At 38.1% G+C, this 11,822-nt stretch overlaps 1 protein-coding gene across 1 annotated transcript; it reads right to left on the minus strand.

Annotated features, from left to right (window-relative positions):
• Positions 1–1,898: 1,898 nt before the first annotated feature.
• Positions 1,899–11,267, minus strand: itm2bb (integral membrane protein 2Bb). Its single transcript, XM_077002047.1, has 6 exons — positions 11,061–11,267; positions 6,548–6,679; positions 5,554–5,769; positions 4,285–4,395; positions 3,130–3,280; positions 1,899–2,902 (listed from the first exon to the last, which is right to left on the minus strand). Exons 1-6 carry the CDS (start codon positions 11,139–11,141, stop codon positions 2,814–2,816), a joined length of 780 nt encoding a protein of 259 aa, XP_076858162.1. The 5' UTR covers positions 11,142–11,267; the 3' UTR covers positions 1,899–2,813.
• Positions 11,268–11,822: the final 555 nt, after the last annotated feature.

Genomic DNA, 11,822 nt, shown 5'->3' on the forward strand with positions numbered 1-11,822 from the left:
AAGTCATTGTGTATTTCAATGTATGATGAAATTCAATGTTTGATAACATTTTTGGTATTGCTGCATGCACATTAGGAGAGTTCCAATTCTTAATATATTCATTCTCTCTATATATAAATCTGAAGAAGATTCCAGGTGAGTAACGACCCTAACACATTTATCAAAGATATTCATTTTTGACTACAGTTAATTGCAGTATGCTGCACCCCAAATCACCTTCTATCATCACGAATAGACTCATAACCACCAATATTACAGACCTAGGAAATTTTCCTTCATTAAATTTCACACAGAAAAAAACAATAATAGATTATTTAAATTGTCAGACAAAAAACAATTCATAAATGATCTATCATAAAATGTAGTACTACAATTAAAATAACAATACTATTGATGGTTAGTCACTTATTTGCAATGATTCCAACTGAACCAAAAAACAACAACAATGGATTAACAAACAATAAGAACAACACTAACTCTGCATAAAGATCATGGAGGGTTATGCAAACCAAGTTTTCATTACTAGTACTATTCAAACTAGCTTCAGTATCTACTTAAACGGAGACAAGAAGATAATAACAATAATTCCTGGCTTGACACCAAACAATCAAATTGCAACAAACCTTGAGGACTGCCCCCAGTGCAGGAAAAACGAAGGGGGTTAAGTCCAGGACACAGCACCAACCATTACTTGACATACACATATACACATCTACACATGTCTATATCTATATACACAAACAATAGACATTCACACAGGATCATTTAGAGTACCCTATCAACCTAAGCTACATGTTTTTTGGACAGTAGGAGGAAACTGGAAACCCATGTAGACACAAAAAGAACATGGAAACTTCACCCAGACAGGCAAACGTGCTAACGACCAAGCCACCATGCTGCCCACTTCTTTTTTTACAGCTGTAAAGGCATCACACCTAAAACACTGAATAATAATACAGCAAATAACTCACTAAGAACTAAATATAAAAGAAAATCAGTACTTAGAATGTCATTTATATTTACCAAAAATATAAAAATATATAAAAATATAAAAAAAAAACAAAAGCAAGATAGTGTAATAAACAATAGTCAAAAACAGAAAACATTTCTCCAAATAATATATGGTTAATTAAGTGCAAGGTTACACATAGGACAAATATTACATGAATCAAAATGTGCCAACTCAAACATATGCACACATTGTACAATGAATACTAGATAGCTATTTGCAAGCACTTTGGCCATGTGCATGTTACTCTCCTTATGTCTCCTAGGAGACCTGTCACTAATATAACTACTAACCAAAAACACCATTCCTATACTCACAACATTAACCATAGCTAAATCCCCAAACAAACAAAATCTTAGTAATAATCTAATATTTTATAGCTGGACAAACAACTGTACCATACTGATGCAGTGAATATTTTTCCAGCTCCTAACTGCTAGCATAAGGATAAACATCAGGCAAAGCCAGTAACAAAACAGAAAAAATCAAGAAAACATTTGCACTTCCCTTAAATTACCCATTAAGTTATGAATGTTGTTTGCACATGCACACACATGCAAATCAAAAAGTAAAAATCCCCTTGTGAATGGTACGATTTTTGAAAATATGTGCTACATGTGTACTAATTAGCTGTGCTCTCTTGCATACATCAGGTGCCGGCTCGATGTTGGCCACCTGACTTTCAGCTCATCTATGCCAAGCAGTACAGGCTTACCAAAATAAAATACAGCACACCTGATTTACATACAGCCAATGCACACACATGGTACTTTAACTCACTTTATGTGTAGGCACACAAGGGAGGTTAGATGCCTCAGTAGGGTTCCAATAATTTGGACTTGGGATCGACACAAAAGTAAAACACAAATTAACAAACAAAATCACATAATTAGAGGAATGAAGGTTTATGACTTTATTATTTGTGTTCATCTTAGAGAAAGGTTTTATATATATACACACACACACACACACACACACACACACACAAATTAAGCGATCATTGTCTTATGTGTATACATTCAATTACAAAGCATTTCCATAAATTGTGCTCCTCTTATAAAACAATTTCTTGTTTAATTAAGAAATTATCATAATTGTATGAATGTTTAAATTGAAATTGAAAATAATATTTGGCCTATTTTCAGCGAATACAATTCTATGTTCTTTAGTAATTTTATAGCTCTGGGAATTAATTGTTCTCCATTATATCTCATTGCCTTTCCTTTGTAAATTATCAGAATAATAACACAAGGCTATGTATATCTAAAATAAACTGGGACCAAACATGATGGTACCATACATTTTAGTGGTATAAAAAAATATTCAATTGTACTGCAGAATTTGTTCTGTGATTTTGAAAAAATATACTCAGTCTATATCTCAATCATTTTTACACAGATTTGTATAATGTTTACATTTTTCTGTTACACTCCTTAAATATCAAATACATATAATCAAATATCAGTAGAACAAGTGGTACTTGGACCCGTCTTAATCAATTTAAAGAACTATAAAGAATATAATAGCATCATTATTAAACACAGACACACTTCAGATCTGTTGCACCCTCCCCAATGTTTTGTTTAAAATAGTATTAGACAAGAATATTAAACATGTTTAGGGAAATCAAAGTGATTTTTAAACTGAGAACATGAACACATCACATTGTAGCTACAAATACAGGAGATGGCGGCTTATGAAACAGAACAAGAAAGGGTGCCATTTCCTCAAAGTGAAGCTGTGGTTGCAACATCACTGCTTAAAGATGTTTCACTGCTTCTGCTAACGCCTTCTTTTTGCTTCCTCACTGGTCACAGATCACTGTCTCCACCACAAACTTGTTCTCAAAATGGCGGATCTTGTGGCAGTTCAGAGCCTCACGCTTTTGCATGCCTACCAAGAAAGAGAAACCAATTTACACATACTGATCTCCAGATAGTTGTATGTGTATGTCAGTACATCAAAGGTGTCAAATGTATTCACATTAATTACTTCGGTCAACGTATAGATACTAGGGTTTTAAAATACTTTTGTAGAAGTTGATCTTTTCACTCAAGTAAAAGTATAAAAGTACATACATGTATGCATATATATTTCAGTGCATATATGTGTGTACTTACCCAGTATGGTCTCTCTGCGCTGAAGTCGGTAGGTACCTTTCCCTCTGCACAGTCTGCTGATGAAGAAGCCCAGATCATCCACTTCATCTAGCTTCTCTGTAACCATCATCTGTTCATGCACCAAGTATGTCTGTGGCAGGTATGTGCCAGCCTGATCACACACACACACACACACACACACACACACACACACACACACACACACACACAAGCAAACAATACACTTTTCAAGCTTAAACTAGCTCCAATGGACACAGATAGTTAACATATTAGATTTTTTTTATTTTGGCAATGGTATAATAATGACTATATGATATTTCTCAGTATCTCAAATCTGTCCCTCTTCAGGTTAACCGCAACAAAATGGATTGAGGGGAATTTAGATATTCAGCTGCAAAACAATAACTAGGCTGTATCACTATAATTCCACATATAAAGACCAGTAACTGGGCTGTATCATCACAACTTTCATCCAGAGCCTAGAAAAAAAAAAAAGTAAAAAAATATCTGCTTTGTTTTGCAGCTGAATATTTAAATTCGCCTTGATCTATTTTGTTGTGGTTATCCTGAAGTGAGACAGATTTGCAAACGCTTCTTTTTCTTTCAGGACAAATTAGCACAGCACAGTCCACCAAACATCCTTGGACAAACTCCCCATCAGAGAATGTCTTACTGTTTCTTGCAGTGTTGTGGGATATCAAACAGCTGGTACTGACTGCTGCATGTTTGGATGAGTGCAACTCTATCAAAAATCCTTGCTGCCTTTGCATTTTCGCTATCCAATTTTCAGATACCCATGCCCACTATGCATCAGTCTAGTTCTTGTATTTCTCTGCATGTTTACTCTCATAATAGTGATTCAAATTGTAATCCTTAAACACAGCTAAACTATTCTTTACATTTTTTACATGTTTTACAGCTTTACATTTTACTTCAGTAAATGAATATTAAGAAGTCCATTCCTTGTTAAAAATTGCATTCTGTATCAATTATTCTTTTTAACCGTTAGCCGATATATAGAGCTAAGCGCCAATTTCCTGAAAGACATATATAGAGAAAGAAAAATCTGTCTATTTCTTTGAACTCCAATTTTTCACCACATATACTGCACATCAAAGGCCAAACGAGACCTGTAGAGGGAGAACAACCCTTCACCTTAATGTTGATGAGCAGATCCACAAGGTCTCGGGGTGGCATGACCACTGACGTATTGAGAGGGATCACATAGCACTTATCTAGGTTCAGGTCCAGATATGCAGTCAGTCTCTGCCAGCACAAACACACTATGAGAACACAGTAAAAACACCACACAATAAACACTGTTACAGTTTATAACCACTACACACCCACCATACGTGCATACACACATACACAGAATACAAGACCTATAAAAAATAAACACACAGACACACAAACATACACATACACATTGAGAGGTAGAGATATAAATTAAGACAGAGGTAGAGGAAGACTTTCTTTTAGGAAGATTTTTGTTTTGGATATTCCTAAAACCCACACTATATTGTGCAAAGTTATTAATGTCTAGTTCTACAGTGGAAGCAGTGGTGTTACAGCAGTCGTGTACGTTTCATAGCAAACGGATGTATTTGGGGTGCATCTGCAGCTGCACTTGTGCCCACACAAAAGAGAGGGGCTAGATGGATCCAGTCTGAACAGCTCATCCCCGGTCATGCTCGGGGAGATCAGGAAGAGGGCGTTGGGGAGGAGGCAACCTCCATAACGGTGGAGGCTCCCCCCAGGATCACTGGGTTAGGTGGAATAGTACACTCTGTGATGACCATCCCCGAAAGAGGAGGTCTCCCCTAGGCTAGGGGGACAGCCGCTCCCTGGGGAGGAAGCCTGCACACGCACTGTGTTTATGTGAGGAAAAACAGCCAGAACACTGCAAATGTGCAAGGGTCCTTTTGACTGGGTTGTGGTTATAATTGACGACCCAATCAGTCCAGGACTCTGTCCTGGCGGTGTCTTCAGGCTGTATGTGTATCAGTGTTGTATGTTGTGTGTGTTTCTACAGCCCGAAGACAGCTGGAAGTGTGTCCCTGTTGTGTCCCCACACCCTCCCTCCCTGCCACTGCTGGCCACATGGCTGTGGGGAAGGTATTGAGGGCTCCCTGCTGGCCACCCCCATTAACAGTGGCAGTATTTCACGTTGTCCTGTCGTTGTGATGTTGTGTTTGCACCTCAGGTGGGTGTTTTCCATTAGGCAATCTGACACCTGAGGATCATTGTTTATGTTTATGTACCAGTTGACTGCTGGTTATTGTATCCTTCATTAGGATTATGTGATGGATTTTGCGTTGGTGCACTTTACTCATTAAATCCCCCCTTTTCCTTCTTTTTTGCATTCCCTTGCCCATCGCAATGTGGAGGAGTAATGTGGAGTGATCTGCGTGTATTTCTCACTTTGTTGAAGTCATGGACGATGTCTGCGGGGTCGCTGTCGCTGAACTCAGGCACAGGCACACTGATGAGCTCCACCTCCTGGTCCTGCAGCACATGCACACGCTCGCTCACCATGCGTAGGCCCACTGGAGAGTCCTCCAGCATTTCATCCTCCTCCTCCTGGATCATGAAGTCCTCCTCACGATACTTCACCCCACACACAAACACCTGTCCCTCCTACACACACCCAAAGAGGAAGGACCATAATCACATTAATGAGAAACACATATTGCACAAATATATTTTTGCATTCTTTTTAAACAGGCATAATCTTACTAAAGCTGGGGGGAAGGAAATACACTTGGCATTGAAAAACGTGACCTTTCCCAGTTGTGCTCTATATTAAGGAGTGAGACATGACTTTTTCCACTTGTGCTCTCTAAAAGGGTGTGAAAGGGACCTGGCTCAGCAGCTCACCTCCATGGAAGTGACTCATACAGGAGAGATAGGTTTCCAAGTAAAGCCTGTTTTTGGAACAGTCCCAGTGCAACCCAGCAGCCTTGATATTTCAGGATTTTACAGGACACAGAGCAGGAACTATGCAGCATTCAATATATTCACACCACTACAGCACTACAGGCATAGCTGCCAACATGCCCTTATTAGGAAAACAACACCTCTTCATTTTAGCGGACGACTGCAGTGTAAAATTGTGCATCTGGTTACAGCTGTTATAGAGTTTCTGTTTCACAAAGGCAGTGCAAAACCAGGCAGTCAGTCAGTGGCTATTCTAACAGAATGTTTGTGTGTAGAACTTCCCTGAGGATATCCACTGGGGAGTAGCTCAGAAGAAATTATGGTTTCAGTTCACTGACAACACAAGACCACACATCTAAAAACCAAGTCTCCAAAGACCTTGCATCCAAAAACCACACCTCCAAAAGCAATTGCAAGCTTCCTGTAATTAACTTCACTCTTTGTGTTTACATTGCCATAGCAATCGTGGTGTTCTCACCTCCAATACATAGTACCTGTACAGGTAAGCTCCTCCCACGACCAGGCCAGACAGCATGAGAGCCAATCCAAGACAGAAGCACCAGCACCATGTTCTTGACTGGCGACCCACAAACTGCACCACCTCAGGGTCCTAAAATTTTTTTTTTTAGAAAATAAATTAGACAGGTTACTCTGCAGTGTCCTCTCTACAATGCCATAAATGACCATCTGTGCAACTGTCATGCCTGGCTCCACCTGTCCTCTTAGTCTGGTTTCAGTGTTTTTCTGTTCCCTCCTTCTTGTTTGTAACCCCGCCCCTCATTAGTAATCCCTGGTGTTTGTACTTAGTTTTCCTTGGTTTGTCCTGCATTTAAACCCTGGTTTCTGTGTAGTCTGTGCTGGTAATTTGTGAAACAGCCATGTGTTTTGTGTTTCAGCCCTGAGGTTCATGTCTGTCTGCTTCTGTTGTTTGATTTAGTCCTTTGTATATTTTTATTAAATATGAATAACTCACTTGTGAATTTGACCCTTGCCTGTTTATATGACTTCACAAAACCTTGCTCTGCTCAGCACATGCACCCACATTCAATAGGACATTTTAATTTATTTACAAGCATATGATAACATTATATGGGAAATATACATAACATATTTGACATGCTTTAGTGATTCTAAAGCATATGTAAAAATGTGTGGGTGCATTCGTGGTTCACAAGGTTGAAAAATGACAGGTTGGTTTGGAATGTCACCAATAGTACATGATGACTCAGCTATTTGCAAACAGTCAAGATAAAAATTATACAACTGATGACAAAGAAACAAAATCTGATACACTGTGCACATATACAGATTAGGTAACAAATTACATAAAGATAAAAAATAAACAATTAGTTATAGGTGTAGGGTCTACATTTAAGAGATTTTTGCATTCATCTTTCAGGTTTTTTTTTTTTAGACATGGCTTTCCACCACTAACCATATGAGCACATAAAAGTACATAAAATCAAGTCAGTACATAAAAATTTGGTACTGTGTTCACATTATTTGCAGATGTATTTGCCCACGATATACATTTCGATTTTATGTGTGGATATTTTTTTAAGCAGAACCCATTTTGTGGGAACTGAGCATCAGTTTTTTCATCCTCAGCACATACACTTATAGACGGTGGAAAGCCGTCTCTCTCTTTTGTTGTTAAGAGTGCATGGAACTCTCTTACCCATGCTGTGGCATGAATACAATGCCTTATTATTATTCATTTTAATACTGTTCCACAACAAAGAGAGACCCACTCTGGCTCTGACCAGTATCTAACAAGCTTAATTGCACTATTTATGGTCTTCCGAAGCAAGATCCTGGAACCAGGTGTTCTACATTAGAATTGTAGCCACTCTGTTCATTCTAGGAACTGGGCTGGAGATGCAGGATGTAAATCTCTAGCAACTCTCTTGCTGATAAAAATGTGTGCTGGTACTGTCGTTGAAATTTTGAACCTTAATGGTGAGCAAGAATAATTAAAGTAAATTACAAAGTTTATTAAAGACAGAAAGATGGGTCGATCCAGAGATCTGTTACACACACTCAAAGAGAGAGCTACCCCCCTCTCACAGACCATGGTTCTTATACTATTTTGCGACATGATTACATCATAATTCAGTGACACGAGTTAAGCATGTTAGGTCTCATTGTTGGGCCAACCTCTCCCCTGCCAGGGTCATTGGGCCAAGTCCTCCTTGTTCCTCTGGGTCTGCCAGATATACCATTCTGACGCCAGGCACACCCATATCTACAGACCCGAGACATTCAGGACTGTCTGCTTTCATCTCACAAGGAGTGCCCACACACACAATTCACTATTGAGAGAGAGAAAGAGAGAGAGAGAGAGAGAGAGAGAGAGAGAGAGAGAGAGAAGGAGAGAGCCTACAAGCACTTAAGGCTTACAATGAGTAATAGGCCTAACATATGTTCAATATACCATAATAAAGTGATTTCCATTCTACTCATTACTAAGAGTGATCAATACATATATGTATACTGACAAATATGATTACAGAGAGACCAAACATGAATTTCCCATGACTACAAAATCCACTACCATGCCCTGACCATGGCCATGTAGCTGTACTGGAAAACTCAACCCCCCCCCCCAAACTTAAGAAAATCATAGAAACATGAAACGGCTGATAAAACAGTCCAGTGGCACAACAGAAAGCCATGGGTGGTTTAAGGAAGTGTCAGTAGTAAAAATCCAATAAATATTGATTCAGTGCATTAAACTTTAGTTTGCATTTGTTTAACACAAACAAAACAAAAAAAGCAATATACATTTATTATTATCAGTGTACACTCCCTGTCTGTTTTCATAGAAACACCCACCATGTAGGTGTCTGTGGTAGGTATACAGTTACAATATTTAGTCAACAGTATTCTTGTGCTCAGAAACGGACTACAATGAGCAACATTAAAAGTGATTTCCTTGAATGAAAATATGCTTTTCTACTATACCAGTTTACAAGATTCATGAACAAAAATATTCTTTCATTCGTCAATATTTTCTGGGTTTCTGTCAAATTACAGGTAACTGATTAGGAGCACGACTGCATAGTGTGCGAGTGACACACATGCAAAACTTGTCCCAACAAGTTTTGTATTTCATAAAACATAACGTGTAAGAGCATATGAAATTTTTTAGATAGTTTAGTAAGGCCCCTTACATGCACCAAATCACTGTGTATTAAATACTTTCACCAAGGCACTGACCTTACATGGATTTTAATGCTTCTAAAATGGAGTTCACAATATGTTAATACTAGCAAAGGGAATATTTAAATCAAACATCAGAGGGCCTGTACATATGGGCAGAGGCCCAGTGCCACAAAGTGAAAACATTGTAGAGTGTTTCTTACAGTAAGAATCTGGTAATTAAAATATTATGATGTAACTAATTATAGTAATGCACATCCCCCAAAAAGAGAGCACTCGCTGCACTTGGGTGACACTTGACTAAATTATCATTGTCTGCAGAAATATAGTGATAATATTATCGTGATTAAATCATTAACATTTACTTTAGACCTGCACATCCAAGCATATATGCTCATATTACAAATATATTTTACATGACATATGTGACAAAAAACAAAAGCATTACAGTAAACACAAGGTTAACGGTTGCAACTAGAGACTGAAACGACAACGTTGCAGTACAGTAGTGGTATAGAGTGAGAATGTCATTTTAATAAGTGAATTTATGTCACAATACTGTGATTGTGAACTATGTGTGATTTTTCGCTTCTGACTTTTCTTCCTTCCTAACACTATGCCCTCGCCTTTAAGAACCACCTTATAAGAATTCACTCACTGCCGAAGTTCTGGTAATGTTTCTAGCCTTATAATAATGTCCTAACGTAGCGCACAGAACGGATGCATTATGAAAATCGGTAAACGTACGCATATTTAAACTATGGAATGTGCACCACCGATCAAAAGGAACCAGCACTATGTTGGGTAACACCATACTGGCCTACAGATAAGGACAGTTTGCTAGGTTTGATCATCACTGTAGCAGTTACAATAGATACAAACATTACTGCATATGAAAACTATGAGGAAATAAACTGTGATTCTGATACGGGCATGTGCAACAACCTCAGAAGATCGCTCGATAAGCAATCACGGAGCTAACAAAATTCATTTCAAAGTCATTTTAGTCAAGTCCACCAACAGGTCAGCGAGGAATACTATAAAGAGCAGATATTATATTATGCTTTTGCAGCCCAGCGTCTCTGGGCACATTTTGCAAGCATACAGTGTACTGTAGGTAGAAATCTGAATTACATAACCGCATTTTAGCTACAGGTTCTACGTGGAACAATGTTTATAAGCCAAAAAGCTTACATGCCTACAGAAACGCTCTTTGATGTTGGCAGCAGTCTGTCTTGAGCATATGCCGTTCCTAAAAAAAAAGGCTTTCTCGTTGGCATTCTCAATTAAAACACGGAACCACAGCGCGCAAACGTCCCCTGAAAGGTGTCTATAATTTCTAGCGTCAGCCAATTGTACAGTGCCTGGAACTGTAGTCGTCTGAAGGGATCAAAATATAAACATATTATCGGCCCTTTATGCCAAGAAAATGAGAAATTATTATGACAGTTGTCCAGGTTGAACCAGGTTTCACTGTTAAAATAAATGTTCGACTAGTCTTGCATGTCCCTTTAAAAGTCGGAAAGAGGCAGGGAATAGGTTTTAAACGTCGTTTATTCGACGGTATGCTAGTGAAAATTACGTGTTACCTTTTCCTTTTGTGTCAAACAAAAACCTTGCTTGTTACACACCTTAATAGTTAGAGAGGACACTCTCAGTAAAAGTCTCGAGTCTCAATATCATAGCATTTCCAATATATATATATATATATATATATATATATATATATATATATATATATATATATATATATATATATATATATATATATACATACATATGTGTGTGTGTGTGTGTGTGTGTGTGTGTGTATGTATGTAAATATTTACCTTCTCGTCCGGAATAAGCGTCTCACTGTCCTTTTTTACATCTTTTTGGGCAAGGGCCGTGTTGAAAGCCACTTTAACCATGATTCTTTGTCACAAAATGTTCTAGGTAATAAAAGTAAACCTTTCGCCTTTGCTGACAAGTTAAACGCGCTGTAGGCCTATGATCGTTTCCTGAACAGCAACAATATTTCGCTGTGACGCAGATACACACATTCGGACGAAAATAAAATAACAATTTATATCCAGCAGATGGAGCTCTTTCTTACAGTTCCACGATAATGTGAACGAAGTCCGTTTGAAAAGTCGGTTTCACATTCCACTGTGATTCTTGCAAAGTGCAATACATAAGATATATAGGCATTGTAAATGACATTCCAAACTGTAGAAAGTAAAATGTCCCAAATGGCTTCTGTACAATTTACTCCTGCAGTGCTTTATAATTAAATATAAAATGGTATTTTGCTATTTTAGTTTTGTGTTCAAAGAGGTGCTCATTAATGCTCTGCGTAAGCCTTTTGTGCACACTTTGGTGATGTCTGCATCAATGCAACACAGATCTCACAGAAGCCATTTGGGACATTTTACTTTCTTCTGTGAGATCTGTGTTGCATTGATGCAGACGTCACCAAAGGGTGCACAAAAGGCTTACGCAGAGCATTAATGAGCACCTCTTTGAACACAAAACCAAAATAGCAAAATACCATTTCATATTTAATTATAAAGCACTGCAGGAGTAAATGGTTTCAAATGATTCACAAGGTT

This window comes from Brachyhypopomus gauderio, chromosome 4, assembly GCF_052324685.1.
Source record: "Brachyhypopomus gauderio isolate BG-103 chromosome 4, BGAUD_0.2, whole genome shotgun sequence".
Lineage (NCBI taxonomy): Eukaryota > Metazoa > Chordata > Actinopteri > Gymnotiformes > Hypopomidae > Brachyhypopomus > Brachyhypopomus gauderio.